We start from the raw sequence: 25,034 nt of genomic DNA on the forward strand, positions 1-25,034 counted from the left end.
GTGAACATTTTTTATCAGTTTTGAATTTGCCACCTCATTTAATTGAATGCCCCTTTGTTCTGTTGTCCATGGCTAGTAACACAAAGAAGCTTCCAATCTACTTTCTATACACCATTAATTATTTATCATGTTTAGTATAGCAGTACCTACAGGCCAACCAAGAACGGGGCTTTATTGTGCCGGCACTGTACATAAAAGAAGAGCCAGCCCCTGTCCCGCAGCATTTACAATTTAACAGACAAGACAGACAAAAGATAGGGGGAAAGGATGCAACACACAGGCACGGTGAGCAATGTGATGGCTGCAGGTGTCCCGTTAGTTCCAGATTTTTTATTTTTGCTTTGTTATTTAACTCCTTTCCATTAAGTTATATTAGGAGGAGATTAGCTACATGGAAAGAAAAAGGAAGCAATTAGCACAGGGCAGAGAATGCTCACAGTGAAAACTCCAGTAAGCAGCTTGATGACCTCATCAGTGTCCTTTGGTCCCTGCTTGAGCTGCTTTCTGCAGCTGCTGTGATGGCTTCCTTCCTTGGCTGTTTGTTCCCTGCAGTTTCTTTCCAAAAAGGTACCTGACTGGAGGCAGGGATGTGCCATATGGGTCCTAATGCCACCACAGAAGACATCTTCCCTGCAACATTCTGGTTGTGAGGTTTGTGTGTGCGTTCTAGTGATCTAATATGGCCCTGTCAAGGTTCCTTCCCCACTCTGAACTCTAGGGTACAGATGTGGGGACCCACATGAAAGACCCCCTAAGCTTATTTCTACCATCTTAGGTTAAAACTTCCCCAAGGCACAAAGTCTTTGCCCTTGAATTAGGTAAACACTGCCACCACCAAGTGATTTAACAAACAATCAGGGAAAGGACCACTTGGAGTTCCTATTTCCCCAAAATATCCCCCCAAGCCCTTACACCCCCTTTCCTGGGGAGGCTTGAGAATAAACAAGTTGAGCACAGACCAGCTTGCGTTTCTTAGGATCCTAGAAACCCAATCAGATTCTTAAAAAACAGAACTTTATTAGAAGAACAAAAAAAGGATAAGAGAACAACTCTGTAAGATCAGAATGGAAGATAATCTTACAGGCAGTCAGATTTAAAACACAGAGAATCCCTCTAGGCAAACCCTTAAGTTACAAAAAGACACAAAAACAGGAATGCACATTCCCTCCAGCACAGCAAATTTACAAGCCAAACCAAAGAAAACCTAACACATTTTCTAGCTAGATTACTTACTAAGTTTACAGGAGTTGGAGGGCTTGCATCCTTGATCTATTCCGGCAAAGGTATCACACAGACCAACAAAAGCCTTTTCCCCGCTCCAGATTTGAAAGCATCTTGTCCCCTCATTGGTCATTTTGGGTCAGGTGCCAGCCAGGTTACCCGAGCTTCTTAACCCTTTACAAGTAAAAGGACTTTGTCTCCAGCCAGGAGGGATTTTATAGCACTGTATACAGAAAGGTGGTTACCCTTCCCTTTATATTTATGACAGGTCCCCATTATTATAGTGTCTGAATGCGTCACAATCTTTAATATACTTATTCAGACAACACCTCTGTGAAATAGGGAAGTACTATTATTACTGTTTTACAGATGGGGAACTGAGGAACAGAAAGGCTAAGTGACTTGCCTACATGAATAGAGGAATGGAGAATTGAACCCGGGGAATTGATTCCTTCTGTACAGGCTCCCCCTTTCCAAAATTTTTTTAATCTACTTCCGAATGAACTTAAACCTTTCTTCATGTTTTTTTAAAGCAACAAAAATATGTATTATTCTCATCTTAAATATATTTAAAAAGAACTTCTGCTTTACACATTTTTACTACAATGAATCTTAAGTAATCATTAACAACAAAATATTTCAGATTCACAGATGGTTAAGACACATGAGAATGTCAGACTCATTTTTAATAATCAATGTATTTCATGGGCTGGACAACAATTGTGTAAATTTACTGAAATAACATTTCTGTTTCTTCACATTCCAATCAATGTAAGCACATTATCACTTATAAATGAGAAATTCTACAGTTGTTGGAGAATACTATACATAAAACTTGATCTTTCAAAATTCAATCATATGAGTGAAAGGTCCATTTGTATCCAGTTTTAACACCTGTCTGTTTCCATATGTGCCATACTTAACAACAACACCTGCTTCAGAACATTTCGTATTAGCAGCCAGTTCTTTTTCACACAATGTTACAAAATGAGAATAAAGCTCCATCCCTTTTTCTTTTTCAATGTTGGAATGATACTGCATATTTCTTCCCTTCAGTCTACCACCCAGCGTAGCTTGGGGTATTATTAATAAGTTGCCTGGTAAATCCAGAAGAGAAACATACTTTCCACTTTCAGTTTCACTTAATTTAACATTCAACAGTGTATTAACTGCAAAACAAAAAAAATCAAATAAAATACATATTAAAAAATGTACTGTGTGTCTAAAATTAACCTTAAACCTACTATAACTGTGAAAAGCAATATATTAACAAATACTTCAGTCAGGATGGCTAAGAGAACGTATTCAAATAAAACATTTTAAAATGGTTCATTACAATGTCTATATTTGAACTTTAATAATCAAATTACATAGCAGAGCTGTGAAGAGAAATTTATATTCTAAGGTGAAAAAAAGCTGATTAATCAATCAATGCATACCAGGCAAATATTATATCTCCATACGGTTAATATTAACCACAGATTAGTACTTTCCATACTGAAGAAAGATTTTGTATATTGTGAAGAACATAGGAGGTATCTGTATTAACTTGATTTATTAATACATCTGTGGACTTGATGATTATTGTGCCGTGGCTAACTCTATGGAACCCTGACAGTTAATTCCAGCTCCAGCTTTACCCAGGACTCCAGGAACATGGCTTTGCCTGGTGTTCAAATGGCCAATACACTGAATCTACTATGGGGAGACAACCTCTGACCCCTTCTGGTGAAGAAGTGCATAAACCAGTTTAACCAGGTTCAGGAGCCCTGATGGAAATCTCACGAGATCCTCAGGCAGGAACTCTTGAACAAAGGAACTTTGAAATGGATAAAAGACAGCTTAAGGGACACTGATTCAGGAGTCAGCCTGTCAGAGACGCAGAAGCTTATCTCACCAAGCCCCAGTATGGGGGTTGCCTGGGTTAAGTGGGGCCTACTTAAAATGACAAAGAAAGGCTAAGTACAGGTAAGAGAATACATGTGCAGGCTTTTGTTATTTTTAATCCTTTTCTCTCTGGTATATACCCCAGACCAATAAATAATACTTGTTTTGAAGTAGCTGTCCTGAGTCAGTGTAATTTCACACTAGTCACAAACTTCCAGAGAGAAGTCAACAGTCTGAGCCAAACCTTCTTGGGCCTGCTGAGGTAATATGGCTCGTAAACAGGGGGTAGTGTAGAATAGTCAATCCCATCTGAAGTGAGGTGAATGTGGGACTCCATTCTGAGAGAAGCGTAGTTGTAGGTCTGTCACTTGAAACAGGTGCCCACAAAGAGACTGTGGGAGAGGCCAACAGTAGAGTTCATCCTTGACCCATAATATATACAAACAGGCGATCAGAATTCCATTTACCTTATACCCCTTTTTCCATAGTATGCTTATTATAGAATAGATCATCCCCTCATTTCTTTTCTCCCTGCTCTCCCCCACCCCACACATGGGATACAAGGATGGGAAACCCATATCATCCTTCTCCAAACCCATGTAAATTTCTCTGAGGGCTGATGTTTGAATGAGGTACAGGTGGGATTATGATCCAGAAACCAGATAGTCTTTTAAATAACTTTAAAATTCACATAAGGAAAATGTACTACTAGAAAAATTGCATAATTAATAAAACAGACACTGTGCCTACATGGGGAAGACCAGGATTTCTCAAATTGGGGGTCCTGACCCAAAAGGGAGTTGCAGGGGGTTGCAAAGTTATTTTGGGGCGGGGGGGTTGCAGTATTGCCACCCTTACTTCTGTGCTGCCTTCAGACCTGGGCGGCCAGAGAGCAGTGGCTTGCTAACTGAAGACCCAGCTCTTCACATAGCAGCGCAAAGTAAGGGTGGCAATACCACACCATGCCATCCTTACTTCTGCTCTGCTGCTGGCGGTGGCTCTGCCTTCAGAGCTGGGCTCCTGACTAGCAGCCACCGCTCTCCAGCTGCCCAGCTCTGAAGGCAGCACTGCTGCCAGCAGCAGCGCAGAAGTAAGGGTAGCAGTACAGCAACCACCACTACAATAACCTTGTGACCCCCCACAACTCCTTTTTGGGTCAGGACCCCTACAATTACAATAGCATGAAATTTCAGATTTAAATAGCTGAAATAATGAAATTTACGATTTTTAAAATCGTGAAACTGACCAAAATGGACTGTGAATTTGATAGGGCCCTAGAAATAACCTGTCGGGTCACTGGAGTCCCAATAAGGACAAGGATTGAATGGCTCACAAAGAATGAGCCATTCCTTAAATCACTGTCAGATTATGTTAGTGGGCAGTATGGGGAAACTTGTACTGCTGCTGCTGCCCTGGATGTATCAGTTTTGCTATGAAAAAGTATTTTGTTCTCCAGTGATAGCCCCATGGAATTTTCACAAGCACAACATTTCTTTTGTGTTATATTGTTTTAAGACACACAAAGATTTAAACTTAGTTTAGGATCACAGAAACTTCATGCCCTCCCACACAAAACCCAGGACCTAAGAGATAATTCCACAGAATTCCTCTTCAGCAATTCTGCATCTGTGCTTTTGCACAGTGGGGTCTTTCTGCTAGCATTAGCAAATAGCTTGAAATATTCTGTGACCACACAGTCTTGTCAAACTGCTCGTATATCACCATTGTGCAAAAAATGCTCCTAAGCAAAGAGATAATTGTAATGCATGGGTAATCCATCCCTACTTCTAAAAACAGGGAAAGTGAAGAAATGAAACAGAAAATAAAGGATGCATAGGATGGTGACAGAGGAAAAAACACCATTACCAACTGACCTTATTCCTAGCATCTCCATCCTAAGGCAAATATTAAGACTTATGCTGTCAACTATTTTCCTAATATTTCTGATAAGAAAAGGGAAGGAAATAATTATACCCAACTCCTTCTGCTGGCTCACGGTACATCATCATTTTCAATATCCTGAATATACAGTCAGGTTGGTATTAAAATACTCCTAATTTATTAGGAACTGAAGGTCATGCCATGTGTCATTTGAAAGGTTATTTTCCCTAGATGTTCAACTCCATCTTGGATCCAAGTCATTCCCTTAACATCCATATAAGTAATATGTCACACAAGGAACCATATGATCATAATGTATTAGATTTGCTAGCATGTTATTGTGATGGGGTATTCATTCCACACCTCACCTGAAAAGGTTAAGGTAGCAGGGAAAGGGTTAATTAACCTAACAGGCTCCCCCTGGGGAAGAATTAGGGTAGATAGCCAAGCCCTTAGAAGATGAAGCTCAGGTGAACAAGTGTATGCTGGGCTGGTACAAAACCAGCAGGCTGAGAACAAAAGGAGGCTGCAGGGGAAGTAGTCTGCAGTCACTACCTGGGAGGAGGGAGGTGTGCTTAGGCCTGGTCTACAGTACGCGGTTATTTCGGAATTAACCGAGTTACTTCGAAATAAAACTGATTCCGTCCACACAACCATTTTTTTCGATTTAAAGGGCTCTTTAATCCGATTTCTGTACTCCACCTCGGCAAGTGGAGTAGCGCTAAAATCAAGATTGCAGTTCCGGGTTACAGGTACCATGGATGCAATTTGACGTTATTGGCCTCCGGGAGCTATCCCAGAATGCTCCCTTTCGACCGCTCTGGACAACACGCTCAACTCCGATGCACTACCCAAGTAGGCAGTAAAAGCCCCGGGAACTTTTGAATTTCTTGTTTGGTCACCATCAGCACAGGTGACCATCAACACAGTCCACCATCGCAGGCGACCATGCAGAGTCCACCATCACAAGAGACCATGCAGTCCTAGATTCGCAGATGAGCTCCAGCATGGTCCAAACGGGAGGTACTGGATCTCATCGCATGTTGGGGAGACAAATCTGCTATGGCAGAATTATGTTCCAAAAAAGAAATGCAAATACGTACGCTGAAGTCTCCAGGGCCATGACGGAAAGAGGCTACTCCAGGGACACAGAGCAGTGTCGTACAAAAATCAAGGCGCTCAGGCAAGCATACCAAAAGGCCAGGGAGGCGAACGGGCGCTCTGGTCACAACCCCATACATGCCACTTCTACCTTGAGCTGCATGCAGTTATGGGGGGTGACGCCACCACTACCCCACCACGTCCGTGGACACCTGCAAGGGGGGAGTAGCATGGAGCGAGGAGGCTGAGTTTTTGGAGGACAAAAGGAAGAGGAGGAAGACAGTGCACAGGTGGCAAGTGTGGAATCCGTTTTTCCCTCTAGCCAGGAACTATTCTTAACGCTGGAGCCAATAGCCTCCCCCCACTCCCAAGGCAGGCTCCCGGACCATGACCCTGGAGAAGGCACTTCTGGCGAGTGAGAGCTTGATCAGAGCCACGTGGTGGGGGGTGGGGGGAAACCCAGCTGTGCTGGGCTGTTCGTATTTAGTTTAAAGGGCTCATCCCTGCTCAGAGCCTCATCGGAGCCACGCGCTGGGGGGGGGGGGGGGTATTGTGTGAAGCGATCATCCCAGAGAGCCCGCACGTCCTCCTTTTATATGGCAAACCCACCAGGTATTGCTTGCTATGGGAAAGGAGGCCCAGCAGTTTGAAAGCATTGAAATGAATGCAGAAGACGCAGAACCCTGTGTGCTCCTAGGGCTTACCATGGCTGCCTGCAAGCTGAGTTCTGTTGCCCGGCTGCATGTGATGGCTTACTCACACCAAAGTGGCAGGCACTTCAGTATAAGAGGCAAAATGCGACCTTGTACAGAAAGAACATGTGCTGTGTACTATGAATTGCCTGTTTCACTGAGAAACAGTGTCCCCTTTGTTCTCTAAAATGTATCTTTTAAAATATCACCCTCCCTTTTTCTCCTCCCGCAGCAGGTGCAAATGTTTCAACATGGCCCCTATCTACTCCATCCCAGAGGCTGGTCCAGATTAGAAGGCGGAAAAAACAAACTCGGGACGACATGTTCGCCGAGCTCATGCAGTCCTCCCACACTGAGAGGGCCCAGCTGAATGTGTGGAGGCAAGCAATTGCGGAGTTGCGTAAAGCGTTACAGGAATATGAAGAGAGGAGGGACACGCATGATGAGAGCAGGCAGGATGCTATGGTCAAGCTCATGGGGGAGCAAACTGACATGCTCTGCTGTATGGTGGATCTAATGCGGGAAAGGCAGCAAGACCACAGACTGCTGCTGCAGCCCCTGTATAACCGCCCTCCCTCCTCCCCAGGTTCCATAGCTTCCTCACCCAGATGCCCAAGAACACCGGGCAGGGGGGATGCTACGGGGACCCACACACTCAACCCCAGAGGATTGCACAAGCAGCAGAAAGCTGGCATAGCTGAAATTTTGATTTGGTTTCTGGACTTCTCCTTCCCTCCTCCTCCGCCCTCCTAACCCAATACACCCCCTCCCCCCACATCTAGCTTCTGATTTCTCTCAATGTTTTGTGCAACAAATAATAAAGAATGGTTTTTAAACAATTGTGACTTTATTTCCTTTCATATATATAGGGGGCGGGTAACTTTAAGAGAAACAAACACAACTGTCACACCGTACCCTTGCCAGTCATGAAACTGGCTTTCAAAGCTTCTCTGATGTGCAGCGCGCCCTGCTGCACTCTTCTAATCGCCCTGTTGTCTGGATGTGTGAAACTGGCCACCAGGCGAGTTGTCTCAACCTCCCACACTGCCATAAAAGTCTCCCCCTTACTCTCACAGATATTGTGGAGCACACAACAAGCAGCAATTACAATTGGAATATTGGTTGTGCTGAGATCTAACCGAGTCAGTAAACTGCACCAGCGCGCTTTCAAACGTCCAAACGCACATTCTACCACCATTCTGCACTTGCTCAGCCTATAGTTCAACTGCTCCTGACTACTGTCCAGAGTGCCTGTGTACGGCTTCATGAGCCATGGCATTAAGGGGTAGGCTGGGTCCCCGAGGATAACTACAGGCATTTCAACAACCCCAACAGTAATTTTCTGGTCTGGGAAGTAAGTTCCTTCCTGCAGCTGTTCAAACAGACCAGAGTTTCTGAAGATGCGAGCGTCATGTACCTTTCCTGGCCATCCCACGTCGATGTCGGTGAAACGTCCCTTGTGATCCACCAGTGCTTGCAGCACCATGGAAACATATCCCTTGCGGTCTATGTACTGGCCGCCCCGGTGTTCCGGGGCCAAGATAGGGATAAGCATTCCGTCTATCGCCCCGCCGCAGTTAGGGAACCCCAGCACATTAAAGCCATCCACAATGGTCTGCACATTTCCCAAAGTCACTACCCTTGATAGCAGATGGTCAATGATTGCGTTGGCTACTTGCAGCACAGCAGCCCCCACAGTAGATTTCCTCACTCCGAACTGATTCCCGACTGACCGGTAGCTGTGCAAGCTTCCACAGGGCTATGGCCACTCGCTTCTCAACTGTGAGGGCTGCTCTCATTTTAGTGTCTTTGCGCTTTGGGGCAGGGGACAGCAAGTCACAAAGTTCCATGGAAGTGGCCCTATGCATACGAAAGTTTCTCAGCCACTGGGAATCATCCCATACCTGCAACACTATGCGGTCCCACCAGTCTATGCTTGTTTCCTGGGCCCAGAATCGGCGTTCCACAGCATGAACCTGGCCCAATGCCACCATGATCTCCCAATCACCACATGCTGTGCTTCTAGGAATGTCTGTGTCCATGTCCTCATCAGTATAGTAATTGCGCTGTCGTTGCTTCCTCGGCTGGTTTTGCAGGTACTGCACATACTGCTGGATAATGCACAAGGTATTTACAATGGTCAAAACTGCAGCGGAGATCTGAGCGGGCTCCATGGCTATGGCGCCTGCACGGGTAATCCTGGAAAAAAGGCGCGAAACGTAGGAGAGCAGAGTGGCAGCGGAAGAGGTGCTGTTCGGTTCATGATAGCCGCAAAAAAGCAGGAAATGGTTGTCTTCTGTAGCTTTCACGGAGGCAGGAGCCCAGGACAGACAACATGGAGAAGCTCAATAGTGTGGCAAGAGCGGGAGAGCTGAGTTGGCGGCGGAAGCTGTGCTGCTCAGTTCACGATGGCCGAGCAGAGTTGGCAGCAGAAGCGTTTGATGAGGAAGAAAAAGAGTAGATACTAGAGATTACGTAGGAAGACGAGAGCAGGAGAGCAGCGGTGCACTGTCTGCTGAAAGCAGTATGGCGTCTGCACGCCAAAAAGGCCTGAAATGATTGTCTGTCATAGCTTTCACGAAGGGAGGAGCGACTGACGACACACCCAGAAACACCCGCGAGAATGTTTTTGCCCCATCATGCACTGGGAGCTTAACCCAGAATTCCAATGGGCGGTGGGAACTGTGGGATAGCTACCCACAGTGCACTGCTCCGACATTCGATGCTAGCCTCGGTACTATGGACGCACTCCGCCGAATTCACGCACTTTAGTGGGGACACAGAAGACCAAATGTATAAAATCGCTTCCGAAAATTCGAATAGAATAATTTTGAAATAATTTCGTACTGTAGACGTACCCTTAGGCACTCCGGCAAAAACCTGAAAGAAGTGAAATAGCCACAGGGATAAGAGGGTGCTCCACTAGTAACCTTGCGGGGCCAGAACTAGAAGAGAATATAGGAAGGAGCACAGGAAATAGTAATGGGGTCTGGCAATAAGCAGACTGTGGTTACGGATCAGAAGGTCCTTGTACTGGAACACAGTAGTGGGTGGGTCCTGGGTCCCCTACCTGCCACTGGCATAGTCCTGAATTAGAGGACAGTCTGAATTAGAGGATAGTCCTGAATTAGCCTGACAGTCAATCCTGAGACACTTTGATACACCCTGAAGGGGAAATGCATATAATGACCTGGGCAGAGGGCCAAGTCACAAAGAGGGAGCACAGTGAGTCCCAGAGAACAAAAGGGACCGTGGTGAGAGAAAATGATGAAGAGGGTGTCAGATCTGAACAAAGCTAATCCCCTGAGCAGCCAGAAGGCACCCTCATAGTGAGAGAACCCCATTACAGTTATTAACCAGAATAAAATCAGTTTACATTGAATATATCCATTCTTCCAACAGGGTCCACCACTACTGCATGGACACAAGATGAGATGCAGACACCTGTCAAATGGACTGAGGAAGAAAAACTCGGCTCACAGACAGGGAGCTTCTATACAGAGCTACTGCCAAAACAGTCACTGAAAGGAGGACAGCAATGGAGACTAGAAAGGAGGACAGCAATGGAGACTCATGACTGGGGAGATACAAGGTAGAACTCAGAATAAAATTACCAGCTCCGAATAATTTCAGTGTGGAGTAAATTTTGCAATTTACAGGTTCTCATTTACAAAGTTTCTTTTGAAAGATATTGTTCTTATTGCTCTCTCCAGTCAGACCTCAAACTGGGCCTGATTCTGTAGCTTCTTCATGCATTTAGCTGCTGGATAAACAAGCCCATTGTTTTTTGCTTATCCCTTATTGTAAGAATACCAATAATAAAACATACCCATTTTTGGAATTAGTTCCTCACTGGCTCCTTTGAAGAAGCATATGTAGATAACCAGTCCTCTTTGGATCTACAAAAGATTGCACACAAAAAAAAAAGAAGAAGAAAAGTATTGTGTATATGTTTATATATCTGTATGGTACTTACAAATATAATTAAGACAATCCATTATCTGTACATTAACCCAAATTTAACTGCAATTTACAATATATTAATACACAGGCTAAAATTAAAAGCAGATATAGAATTCTTCCTCATGCTGGGATCCAATGGCACAGAGACAAGTCCACTGCATGATGAATGGGGGAAACCCAGAAGGGGTTACGGAATAAGATGCTGTGAAACAAGAGTATTTGGGTGATGGAAAACTCATTTAATTTCAGAGCCTCTTCAAGTAAGTCTGTCTGGGAGACGGGAAACCCCTGATTTCAAAACTGAGCAGTCCAAGATCGTTCGCCTTGGAATGCAAGTAAATTAGGGTGGAACTTCTGATATCTGTTCCTAGAAGGCTATGACAAGACATTCCTATGAACTGGATATGGTGGGCTGGCCTAACAAGCCATTTTACCTGGAACTCACTTGTTATAGAAACAGAACAGCAAACCAAACTAAACAGATTTCAACCCAGACCTAACAAATGGAAGTGGGTCATGGATTTTGGATAACAGCTAGATATATTACACATATTGTGAGCCGGAACATTAGAACTCTATTGACTCCAGACCAGACTGAGCTCATAGTGGAGGAGTTAAGGAAGTTACAAGCTTCCCTTGCTGCCATATGGGAGACACATTGGCTGGGCACAGGAAAGCTGACAGCTGGAAACTACACTTTCCTTTATTCTGGACACTCAAGTGGGCAAATTAATCATAGAGATGGTGTTGCTACAGCAAGGAAACAAGAGAATAGTTACTTCAACAGCTGGAAACCAATGTCTGAGCGGATTGTCATAATAAGATTTACTACTGCCTACAATAAACTATGCATAATTGTGATCTGCTGTTATGCACCAACAGAAACAGCAAACGAGGAAGAGGAGGATGTGTTTTATCAGCAGCTAGACAGCAATGTAGATGAGATTTCTTTGATTATGGGAGATCTGAATGCAAAAGCTGGTAGCAGACATGGTAAGCAAATGAACAGTGCTGGACCACACAGCATGAAGACAGGAAATGATAATGGGGAAAGATTAAGAACTTGCTATGAAATGCACAATTTAATTATTGATCGTACTTGGCTTCCTTACAAAGACATGCACGAGATTACATGGAACTCACCAGATGGTCAAATCAAAAACCAGATTGATCACATTATTATCAGTAAAAGGCATAGTCAAACATTGTTGGAGGTTAGATTCTATAGAAGTGCTGAGTGTGGCAGTGATCATGAGTTACTAATGACAAAAGTTAAGATTAAGTTAAAGTCCAAGAAAAAGATGGGTGCAACTGGAGCCAAATTTGATCTTGACAAATTAAAGGGTAGCTCTCTGAGGGAAGCATACAAGGTGATGCTTGGAGGATGTTTCAGAATGTTAATTTGTAATGATGAAGAAATGTCACTGCAGACCAGATGTGAAATATACAAGAAAGCAATGCAAAATACAGCAGAAGAACTGCTGGAAGGCGTAAGCAAACAAGGAAAAGCTGAACAAGCAATGAAACAAGAAAATTACAGGAAAAGTGTAACCAAGCCAAGACTACTGGAAAAGCAGAGGTAAAAGCTTTATGCAAAGGGGTGAAGAAATCACAAAGACTGGACAAGAAATAGTTTTGGAAAGAAGAGGCTCAATAACTCGAGGAGGCATCAAGAAAACAAGATATGAAAACAATAGACAAAAAGGGTAAGTTACATGGAAACATCAGCTCAACATGCAAGCAGTAAAATAAGCTACTGGTGGACAGACAAAAAATACTCAAGTCATGCCGGAAGTATGGAAGGAGCATTTTGATAAAGTGCTAAGCACTGCAGATCATTCAGCTGCAAGCATTCTAAATGTGCTAGATGAACAAGGCAGCTGGTAAGGCAGAACGGATACCAGCACTGAATTACCATCAGAAGAAGATATAGAAAGAACAGTGAAACAGTTAAAAATAGGAATAGACAATATAACATCTGAGTTGGTAAAAGTTGGCAGGACAAGTGCTATCACAAAATTAGGAAAAAAACGTTACTAGTTGTGGGAGCAACAGGAGATGGCAGATGACTAGCTAAAGGTAATAGTAACAATCTTAAGAGAGGAGATCCTACCAATCCAAATGATTATAGAGGTGCAAGCTTATTGTCAGTATTGGGAAAAATCATGAGGAAAGTAATTTTCAACAGATAAAGGGTAAGTAGTAGGCAAGGAACAGGCCAATGTTGCATTGATCAGATATCCATGCTCCAATAGTTGACGGGAAAAAGTGAGAAAGGGGATTAAAGAGTTTGCTGTTTTCATTGAGTGCATGAAGGCATATGATTCAGTTTGGAGGGAAGCATTATGGAAAGTAGCAAAATCATATCAAGTTCCAAATGAGATCACTACAATTACAATAGCTATGTATGAAGACTCCTGCAGTGTGGAAAATTAAGCAACTGGTTTAAGTAAAAATTTGGTGTAAGACAAAGGGGCATGAAATCACTGTCACTTGTCATCATGTTCTTAAACTGGACATTAGGACTATTACCCGAATTGGAGGACATGAGATTGGACAATCTACTTAAACTCCTTAACCTATACAGAGGACAACAACTGGCAGACACATTTGAATTAACGATGATACTCTTTGCTACATTGGAAAACTGGTGTAATCAACTTGGCCTTACAATAAATGCCAAGACGACGAAGTGGTTGCATCTTGGAAAAGGGACAAGGGAATGAGTGTTTAAATGCAGCAGTAGTGGAGTCATGGAACAAACAGAATCTTATATGTACCTAGGAATCTTGATCAGTGTTGGTGGTTCCATGAAGGATGAGATTAAAAAAAGATGTGCCATACTCACAAGTGCTGCACAGGAACTAATGAACTTATGGACTGATGAAAGCATTATATTTGGTACCAGAGTGAAAATTTATCAAACTGGTATATTAACAGTACTACTCCATGGTCTGGAAGCAGCTGCATTACATGAAATAGACATCAGAAGATTAGGGACACAGCAGAGATGACAGTGCTTTGAAAGAAGCAGTTCTAAAGTGGAATGATTTTAAAACAAATGAAGTTAGAGAGTAGAGTGTGAAATCCGGGTATAGGACTGACTACAATCAAAAAGATTACAATGGTAGGCACACTGCAGAAGCCAAACAGATGGTAGGATAGCAAAGAAAATAATGTAAAAATAACCAAGGTGAGTTTGACCTAGAGGCCAACCACTCACTAGACACCGGGACATTATATGCTGGGACGTGACCAGGCTGGGCTTAATGGAGAACAAGCCATGGACAGGTATGAATGGTGACACTGTGTATTCAAAGATGCTCTGAAATGAAAATAAGCAGCAGAAACAATTAATACCTAATGGATTTGATTACTTAATTTCAAGGCAGAAAATAACCAAAGCTTTTCTCCTGTCAAACATGCAAATAAGTCACTTTCAGTTTAAATATGAATTAATTTTCATTTGAAATGTGATAATCACGGTAATGGCTAATTTAGTAATGTCCTATACCTCCAGACATTAACATAATATTCAATCACATCACAGTTTTGTAAAAACACTCTCAGATTGTTAAACACAGAGACTAATATCATGACAGAATATTTAAAACTACGGAGAACATAAATTTTGTGTTAGTAATAATTTACTGGGTCTTAGTTTTTTTATTTTTGTGTTGGAGAGCATGTAAGTGGTAACATTATAGTAAGAAAACACAAAAGCAGAAATTCATTACTGCCCTCTAAAGAAATGTTATGCTAAGGGATTCAGCTCTTTCCATACTTTTTGCTGTGGAGTGACTGGCTTTTGCCTCATCTTGAAATACCAGTGAAATGCCTAGGGAAGATACAAGAGCAGTGATCACTGAAAATACACTTTATGGCTGGAAGGGACCTGCTAGCTTATATAGTACAATTCCTCACGCAAATTCCTCTACTGGATGTTGCTCTTTCACAGATTTAGGTTAAATAATTTAAAACCTGAAATAAGAGATTTATTTAAACAGCATAACATTCTTGGAAAGGTTTAAATCACAACATACTTTAGTTTATCCCTCTTTTCTGAATATGTAAAAGGACACAGTCAACAATCATATTTCCCTCTGAAACTTGATCTATTCTTGTTACAACAAATCCCTAAGATTACTATAATGGAATGATAAGAGAAAAATATTTATGTTAATTTACTTTGTGCCTAGCCAATTTTGCTGTTTCCCTTGTCCTCAGATGCTGATTCTGTAATATGATTCATGCAGGTGGACTTCTGCACCCACAGAGCCCCAACAATTTCAGTGGTGCTCTACATGAGTTCAGGGGTCAGCCTGCACACATCACATTGCAGTATGAGGGCCTTATTTTCTCTGTTATTTATGTGGTTCTTTTGCAAGGGGAGAGAAACATTTTAAAAGCAGTTGTAAAATTATTCTAAAGCAACAAAAACTGGTAGCGGGTGGATTCAGGGGCAGGTATAGAACATGAATTTACTTTTAACTCTGTCTTTAAATTTATGTGTCTTTTAAACATGTGAGCACTTCTACCTCTCTTTTTGTCTAAGTGCCTGTGCCACACCTTTTTGGACTTTGTGTTTCAGCAATCTTGTCATAGAGGCTACAAAATGATTGGGACCTGTACACCTGAGTTAATCTAGCAAAAGTGCTCACTGACAATAACACATATCACCACAGGGTCTTGCAGTACTTTCACAATGCTACACCTGACCCCTCATTCAAACCTATAGCATTACACAGCTGAAAAGGCACAGTATTATATTTATTTTTAGATTCTTTATTGCTATAGCAGCTAAATTCTTATTGAAAATACAGTTTTTCAAAACTAAATTTCAAAGCTACATTCTTATTGAATATACAGTTACTCGAAACCATCCACCCTGATACAATCTAAAACCACTGTCCTTTTATCTGGAATAAAATCAAAACTAAGCACAAAAACAAACAAATCAGACAAAAACAAACAAAATAAGACATCTCCTGTTGTGCTCTGAAGCTTGTTAGATTCAGACTTATACGGTATATGTCTGTAAGGGTTACTTTTCTTTTAAGCACCAGGTAATGGCCACTGCTAGAGACAGAGTATTCAGATACTAATGAACCATTTATCTGGTAGGGAATATCCCACGATACATTTCCAAATGCTGCATGGATGCACTTTTTTTGACATTCCCAAATTGTATTTTATATCTGAAAAAGCCACTCATAATGGGGAAAACCCAACAGTTCTGAATAGAATAAATACCACACAGTGGAACTAATTCATCCTAGTGTACTTCTGCTGGTGTACAGCTGATGGTATTTTACACACAGATTGCACAGGTTTAAGTAGATAGACCAGCGGCAAAGTGGTGGAGAATTAGGTCCAGAGTCACCCACGGCCGAGGGAGTAGCACATTCGCAATGGGATGCTTGGGGGTGAAAGGGAGAACAGTACAAGCCCAATGCTTCCCTGTTCTGCCTGGCACTGCACCAGGGGAGCCAGTGTAATGAAGGATACTGCTCCGTGTAGGAATGTGCTACCGGTAGCACTTATCAATAAGCATAGATTGTAAGAAACTGCTATTGTATTAAACTTCTACCTGAGGTAGCAAATGCCTATAGATAGCAGGTTCTTGCACTATGAGTTTATGTGAAATTGCTACATGTATAAATGTGCTACCTGTAGCAGTTAGCAATACATATGGATTGTAAGGAACAGCTTTTGTAAAAAGATGCTACTTTATTTGTACATGCTTGAAAACTGTTATATTTCAATCTTCCCTCATAGGTCATGTTTTCTAGACCTTAAATTTTCACAAACTTTATAAGTGTACTCTCTATGCCATTATCTCAATCATTAAGATTTTGAATAGAAACATATCCAGAACTGATCCCTGGAGAGCCCCACTCGATATGCCCATCTTATTTATCGTTATGTCCATCTAGGTTTCATTTCCATAGTTTGTTTATGAGAAAGTCATGGGAGACCGTATCAAAAGCCTTACTAAAGGCAAGATATACCACATCTACTGCGTGTAGGCTTTTTACACTGTTAAAGAAAGCTATCAAGTCGGTTTTACATGTGAGACTGCTTGAAATACTTTAGCAAAGTTGGACCTGTTGCTGCTGAAAACTATAGGGATGTGCTACCTGTGACACTGCAATGTGATGAAGCTAATTCCTACAGACAGCACTTTCTCACACCATTGGTATGTGAGACTGCTATCTGTAGGAATCAACTACGTCAGATGGCCTCAGTGAATTCTTACCGTTAGCAGTTCCTGAGAGCTGCGAAGGGCCATACCTGTTAGCCTTGTGGTGTTCTGAACAACATTAGCTATTATGCTAACAGAAAGTGAGATGGACTTTCTGTTAGCTATTATGCTAACAGAAAGTGAGATGGACTGGGTATGACCTTTTCCTTACATATGTTTCTGGATGGTACACAGCTGTGGTCAGCCCAATTAGGGCCCAGCTGGCCCTGATAAGAGGGCTGTGGGCCAGAAGCTGGAGAAGTCTCACTCTAGCCCTGGAGTGGGAAGGGGAGTAAGGTACCTGAAGTAGAGCAGTGCTAGTGAAGGGCAAAGGGAGCTCCAGCCTGCTAAACCCCCAGGCAACAGGCCTTGATGAAGGCCTTTGAAATGGTACTGGGACTGCAGAGGGGCAGCCCAGGGATAGGCAAAGGCAGCAGGTCCTAACCCCTTGCCAATGATGAGTGGCCATTACACTGCAGTCTACCCCAGTGAGCGGGGGCTAGATGATGACTGGCAGTAGCCACTGAGGCAAGGTGGGTTTAGAGGTTGGGGGTTCCCCTGGGAGGGGAAATCCAGAATAAGGGGTTACTGCGGGGGCAGCACCCCAAGGTGAAGGGCACCGGGGTCTCGTAGGGACACAGGTGCCAGCAGCAGGTGAGACACTGGCCAGTAGGAGGCGCTCTGTACACTGGAGAGCTAATTCCCTAGACGACCAGCAGGAGGTGCTGCCCTGTTGCGTCTTGACCTTGCTACAGTGCCATGGGATTAGAGGAGCTTTTGTGGCAAGAACCACCGGTAGAGCAATGTATGTGTAATATAACTATGTTAAAAACTCCCACCTTAACCTATTACTTCCCAACTCATGAGGATAAAAGAACTAACACATTGGATACCAGTAATATTATAAACTTTAACTTTTCTTTGTGGGTCAGTTGGACAAGCCTGTACAAACTAATGAAGAAAAATAACCAAATTATCCAACTGACTGAAATCACACAGGCCCAGGGTCAGACACGCAGTTTGGCTAATTTACATCAGGGATCTGAAATATAAAGAGTATCTGCACAAGCAGAACAAATTATAACACACCTTTGGTGTAATATTCTTAAAGGATGGGCCCCTCTTGATCTTCAACTTTAAAAATTGTTACACCCAATTATTCTTTTCTTTATTCTGATAAGTTTCATGTTAATTGTAATGTGTGGTATGTTCTGTTGGATGCTGAAACCACCAGCTCAGATTGTTTCAAAAAAATTATATAGCTTTGAGACAATTACATGAAGTGTGACTCATTCAATACCTCTGGATTGAAGGGTCATTTGCAGGTCAATGTAGAGCTGAATCTATGAAATTGTTTCTTTTCTTTAATTACTATTATTAATATGACTTTATTTTGTATCAAATGAACAAACCAAACTTCACTGTTCTAACATTGTAACTCCTGTTTGCCTCCCAACATTCTAAATTGTTCATTACACTTGTTTTAATAAGATTCCATATTGTAACTAAAACCCCATTTTAAAATGCTTACTCCATTTTGCAAAACCCTGCTGTAACCTCATTAACTTAGTTCAGGTGTGTGAATGAGGTCTGCATGGATAATGGAATCAACCTCCAGCCGCAGCCTGTCCTGATAAAGTTAAGTGCAAACACCAAAGGCTGAAGATGCAGACAACAGCCCTGACAAAGTAAGAAGAGTCCACCGCAAAAGAAAAGAACAAAGGTACAATTGAAGCAAGATCAAAGACAGGTCCAACTGACGGGTGATCAATCACACCGAACCCAGAGGCAGCGTGACACAGCAAGACCTATAGATTCTTGATTCAAACTAAAAGCCTATAAAAAAGGATGGGTGAGATGGAAGACTGTGGGTAACATTCTGCTGCCAACATCGAGTGGCATCTGTGCATGCCTGACAGAGACCCAGCCCTTCCTCGTGCTCGGCTTTCCTGGCCAGTTAGCCGCCACGAGCTACGAACCCAAGCTGCAAAATCAGGCCACATACTCAAGCTACATTCAGGACCGGTAACTATCCAGCAGCTGCAGAACATTTGAATTGTGTGTGTGTATGTGTCTAAGTATTAGGTATTAGCTATTGGTTATAGATCAAATTGTGCTATCATGATAAACGTGGCATCTTGCCTTGTCCCCTGAAATGATCCTGTGTAGTTTTATCTGTATAACATTTTATCTGTCCCTCCCCTCTTAACTCAAGAGTAAACAGTCCAGCTACAATTCTGATTTCAGCGGCAGATATTTTCACCCCTCTGGATCTATCACCTGGTGTTAGATAGAAGTTGCTGTGCCTCCCACCTCTCTTGTGTGGCGTAGTGGACAAAAGAGATAAAGAAATTATTTCTGCAAACAAACAAACAGATTTATTTAAGGGAAGTAACATCGGGAAAAGGAAAAAATCATGAACTATAAAAAAAGTAGGCCCTGATAACCGCAACCTTGACTGTCTCTGTAACGAACAGCCCCCGAGCGATGGGTGCTCACACCATTTTTTTTCAAGACGCACGTGCCAAAGTTCTGAGGGAAGCAGCTCTCTAGGAGACAGTTGTAACTGGTTCCAAATGTCTCTTGGCCTCTTTATGGAACTTTGGGTGGAAACAAACTTCACTCATTTTTGGAGACAATCTACCATTGTGCTTTATACAGACTTCCACTTCTGTCACTGTTACACGCACTTAAGGAGCAAAGAGGTATCACCACCAAAATGACACTCAGAACTGTGGCACTCACATGTCACCTCATTGCTCTCTCATTTAATTTTTGAGACATTTTCTTCAGCCTTTGTCTTCACTGTTAAAACTTCACTTGTCTTGTGTTGTTTTCATTAGTTTTATTAGCAGTGAGAAAAAGGCCTCTGTCTGCATAATGGGGACACCAGATATATTAGACACAACTGGACTGTTCTTCAGTGGGTGATAATGTCAGATCCTTCTCGTTCTCAGTATGCTGAGCTGAAGTGTCTGTCTCTTCCCATCATCCAGATTGCTGGGACAATCACTTCTCACTGTTCAGTCTTTGTACCTCAGGTGTTTCCAGTTGTTCTTGTAGGCTGTCACTGTCCACCTTTTCTTTCTTCCTTCCTACTTTCTGGAAGGCTCTTTTGCTGTGACCTGGGTCAAACAGCACCCACTGTGTAGAGGTATCTGATCTTGGTCAAGCAGTCCCCATTGTATAGCACTATCATTCAGAGGTTTCTATTACACACAGTTCCTGGGGTAATCTTTATACGTTTGTGCGTTCCTTCAATAAGCCACCAACATTGTCTGGCCTCATCCAACAGAGCACATTTGAAATACAGATACATAGTCAATATTTCTAGCCTCAGATACAAACATTACATGCACACAGATTGGATAAACACAGTCAATAGGTCTTAAGTTTTGCAATGATACCCCACATCAGCCATCTTGCATAAAGTATATATTAGCTGTGTCATATCCATATCATAAGCATATTTTCATAAAGAATGTGGAGTATAATGTCACACCCCACATGTATGTTTGCTGATCTGCAAATACTAAAGGACCATGCACCTTTGGGTGAAAACGCTCATGACAATAGTGCAGAGCCATGCAACTCCATGATTCTGTGTGAGATGGCAGACAGGGAGGGGGCCAGGCAGGTTAGTGGGTTTAGAAAAAAAGTGTAAACGTTATGTATACATTTATGTATGGGATACATATAAAATTAGTGGATGGTTAACAATGCATTATAAGAAGTTTGATCCCATGGCCATAACCACCCCTGTCTGACCTGTTTGGTACCCTGCATACACTGCAAAACCAAAGCTTCCCAAAATGTAGTGGGTGGACAGTGGGATATCTATTCATGGTGCACCTCACTCTGAATCTGTACAAGTGCTTCTGGTGAGTACCCTGACTGCTGAGGCAAGGAGTCCAGGAAGCATGCACACAAGTGACATAGTAACAGTAGTGACTCTATGCTGACATAACTGAATTAACCCACACTTAAAGTGTAGATATGGCCTTAGGTATATGAAATGTTTGGCAGAGGTAACAGCAACAGTATGAGGGTAAACTAAGATTCATTCAGGTGTTTAGGCTCAAGGCATTTGAACTGGCCTTACTGCACCTTACAGGCTCAGGAACAAAGAGGCACAAAAAAAAGATATAATTTCTTTATTAAAATTTCTTGACTGGAGGGTGTATAACTCATGAATTTAGAATTCTTGTGGTTGTAAAGGTATCTTCGGGTTGTAGATGTGTGTTCATTATATTTTCAAAGTAAAAGCTATGAATGGGTTGAACAAAGAATTAGATCAGTCCCTCAGGATAAGTAGATTGGCTATTAGCCAAGATAATTGTCATGGAGTCCCCGGGCAATGCTCTGGAACTGCTTCCTACGAAGCCAGTCAGGACTCTGGTGAAGTCTCCTCTCTGTGAGCAGACTGTCTTCAGGGCAAGAAGTTCACACGGCTTCTACCTTCCTGGGTCTGACCTTGGAGCATTCAGCTTCCTCTGCCCCTCCATGTGCTTCCCACAGCAAGTCCGCCCAGGCAGGGTCCTGGGGAAGCCAGAGGGTCCCGCATCCCAACTTCGCAGTCAGATGTGACTCTCAGCCAGCCAGTAAAACAGAGGTTTTTTAGATGACAGGAACACGGTCTAAAACAGAGCTTGTAGGTACAGAGAACAGGACCCCTCAGCCGGGTCCATTTTGGGGGGCAGTGAGCCAGACAGCCACATCTGCACTTCAGTCCATGTCTCCAGCCAGCCCCAAACTGACTCACTCTCCAGCCCCTCCTCCTCTGGGCTTTGTCCCTTTCCCAGGCCAGGAGGTCACCTGATTCCTTTGTTCTCCAACACCTTTAGCTATCACCTTGCAGGGTGAAAGGGCCCAGGCCATCAGTTGCCAGGAGACAGAGTGTCAGCCATTTATGTACACTGGCCCTTTGCTCTGCAACAATTACACCCTCTTCTCCCACCACCTAGAGACTTAAGAAATGCACAGGGTGTTGTGGAAAACGAGTCACACCCTCTGTTTGGTTCAAACAGTCTGAGGCCTTTTATGGAGTACAAGCATGCAGGGAGAGAAAGAGATGGTCACGTGCAGGTGCCAGCCTGATTTTTCTCTGCCCTGCCCCTGTAACACCAGTCTTATGTAGGTCCATGTTCAAGCCGAACCGATTAGTAATTTTCCACCACTCAAGCATTATTAATAAAGCCTTATAAGGAAAATAGAAAAACAGCTTCATAATTAGCACTAAGTGCTGATGCACCTTGTCATTATCAAGATCTGCAGTTTGCTGTGGCAGCATTTTGACTAGGGACTTTTTGCAGGGTGGAGGGTGCATATAAAGGACAGCTAGGGACAGAGGCCCCTTGGTTCTTATTTAGTTAGAAATTGGCCTAGTCCATTATTTGTGTCAAGTGCCACGGCCTAGCATACGTCAATGCTTTAGCTCAAGCCAAGTCTTACAGGATACAGGCCTGTAGGCCTCTTGCATGACAGCCCTTGCATATGTTGCATATAATGCATAGATGGAGCTGCAAAAAGGGGAGGGAGTTAGGTCTATAGCAACTGCCCCAAGGGGAAACTGAGGCACCCCTACAATATTCAGAGGAAACATGAAAAACATTCCCACTTCGTCACAATAATCAGGGATGCAGGCCCATGCTCTGCATGTCCCGAAACCATCCTTTGACTGCCAGATGCTGGGAGTGGACAATGGGATAATTCAATGAGTCATTGCCTGGTCTGATCATTCCCTTAGAAGCACCTGGCATTGGCCACTGTCACAAGACAGGATACTAGATTAGGTGGAGGATTGGTCTGACCACCAATATTTACACCATTGGTTGACTGACTCAAAACGAAGTTTTGACAATAGGCCAGAAATTCAGTTAGAATGGAAGTCAGATGATCCAACAGAATAAACATCTGCTCTTAAAATGAGAAGAAAAAAATAGAATTAAAAATTCTGGGAATCCCAGCAGCAGATAAAACAACTTGGGAAACTGCTTAGAGACTCTATGCATTCAGATACAGTGATAAGAGATTCTTTGTTTCTAAGGGAATATATATAAAATGTTTCACTGAATTAGGTCTCAGGGATTATCTACACTGGCAAGTTAAAGCGCTCTAACTTGCTGGCTCAGGGGTGTGAAAAATCGCCCCCGAGCGCAAGTCTGAACGCTTTAAAGCGCTAGTGTGGTCAGGCTCGGCTCCCAGTGCTCGGAGCTAATCCCCTCGTTGAGGTGGATTACCAGGAGCACTGGCACCCGCGACAGCGCTTTGAAAATTGTAGTGTCGACATAGCCTCAGTAGGTTAGATCAGACAAAAAGGAGATGCATTGACTAGGCATTGGAATGCCTGTGACTTTAAGAACGCAGCCCTGTGCCTTTAAGAACCCAGCTCTAGGAAGCCGATGCTGAGAGGTGCTGTCTGTGAGAGGGGAAATAAAAAAGCCCCTTTGCCCCCCACCATTTTGGCAAAGCACTGGTGTCTCAGTTCCACTGGGATAACTGTTACCCCCTGTGCCCCTGCCTGGGCTGGGTTTCGCCCTCTGTCACCCTCTGCCAGCGCCTCACCATCAGCCTAACTCCTGCTCCTCCCCCCCAGCCCTGATTTTGCCCTTTAGCCCCTCTCCTAATCCTGTCTCCAGCTGCTTGACCCCCCCCAACCAGTCAATTTCCACCCCCTGCTCTGACCCTGGGCACCCCCCCCTTCTCCGATTTGCCCCCTTTGCCACTTTTTAACCCCTGTAAATAGCAGTCAGCAGATTTTTACAGCTAGTAAGGGCAGGGTGAAGGGCAGTGGGTTCAGCACGTTACTGAGCATGCTCAGTTCGCCTGACAAAAAAGCCACTTTGTTCAAATAAAAAAGCAGTCTCTCGCCCCCCGCCCCCAACAAACTGTTTTGCAAAGCACTGGTGTCTCAGTGTCACTGGGGTAACTGTTACCCCCTGGGCCCCTGCCTGTGCCGGGTTTTGCCCTCTGACACCCTCTGCCACCGCCTCACTCCTGGGCTTAACTCTGCCTCCTCCCCCCCATCCCTGATTTTCCCTTCAACCCCCCTCCTAATGCTGCCTCCAGCTGCTTGACCCCCCTCCCCCCCCGACCAGTAAATTTCCACCCCCTGCTCCGCCCCGCCCCCTTTGCCACTTTTTAACCTCTGTCAAAGGCAGTCAGCAGAATCCTACGGGTGTCAGGGCAGGGTGAAGGGCAGTGGCTTCAGCAGATGAACTGAACATGCTCAGTACACCGTCAGTCGCACGTTCCTACGCAGCGCAGTGGCCCAAGTTACACCAGCCCCCAAGGAGCAGAGCCAGGCCGGGCAGGCGCGTGGCTTCCCTCGGAAACACGCTGCGCTGCTCCCCGCTCCCCGCGCAGCGGGGCTGGGGGCAAACAGCGCGGAAGCGCCGAGCGGGCTCAGCCGGGAGAGAGGCGCTGTCCCTGCCGCGGCAGCCCGGAAGGAGAGGCGCGATGGCCCGGCCGCTGCGCACGTTACCTCCACCCACTGGGCCCCGGAGCCCGGCTCGGCGGGCTTCACCTGCAGCCGGGAGGCCAAACACTGCTGCAGAAGAGTCCGTGCGCGGGGCGGCGCGCTGGAGGCGGCCATGGCTGGCAGCGCCGGCGGGGAGACTGGGCAGCGCGGGCTAGGCCAGGCAAAGGCAGGCACCGCCCCGCAGCCGCGCCCGGAACCGGCGCTGACCCGGGAAGGCGTGGGGGCACCGGCCCGTGCCGGGGGCAACTCCGCCCCGCTGCTCTCCCAGCTGCAGGGGGCGGGAGGTGCGGAGCGAAGAGCCTCGTTCGGGCCCCGCCCAGAGGCCGGAGTAGCCGGCTGGGATGGGGCCGCAGGCGCTGGCTTGCTGCAGCGTGGCGCAGTTCGTGGAAGCGGGGAGTTGGGGAGCTGATCCAGGACCGGCCTCGCCAGCCAGGGCTCGACAGTTTCTGTGAAATTGTTCCCGGGAACCGTGGCTTTATTTTGTTTTGGGGGGGTAGAGGAGGGATGCATGGAGAAGTGAAAAAATTTATTTGAGCATAAGCTTTCGTGAGCTACAGCTCACTTC

General features: G+C 44.3%; 1 protein-coding gene across 2 annotated transcripts; it reads right to left on the minus strand.

The window, feature by feature from the left end:
* Positions 1-1,021: 1,021 nt before the first annotated feature.
* DTD2 (D-aminoacyl-tRNA deacylase 2) lies at positions 1,022-24,691 on the minus strand. 2 transcript variants are annotated; one of them, XM_074955821.1, is made up of 3 exons: positions 24,473-24,691; positions 10,612-10,681; positions 1,022-2,390 (listed from the first exon to the last, which is right to left on the minus strand). In XM_074955821.1, exons 1-3 carry the CDS (start codon positions 24,581-24,583, stop codon positions 2,065-2,067), a joined length of 507 nt encoding a protein of 168 aa, XP_074811922.1. In that variant the 5' UTR covers positions 24,584-24,691; the 3' UTR covers positions 1,022-2,064. The 2 variants fall into 2 exon arrangements, with proteins under 2 accessions (XP_074811922.1, XP_074811924.1); XM_074955823.1 differs by lacking the exon at positions 24,473-24,691 and adding an exon at positions 14,530-14,577.
* Between the last annotated feature and the right edge of the window lie 343 nt (positions 24,692-25,034).

The sequence above is a fragment of the Natator depressus genome, chromosome 6 (assembly GCF_965152275.1).
Source record: "Natator depressus isolate rNatDep1 chromosome 6, rNatDep2.hap1, whole genome shotgun sequence".
NCBI lineage: Eukaryota > Metazoa > Chordata > Testudines > Cheloniidae > Natator > Natator depressus.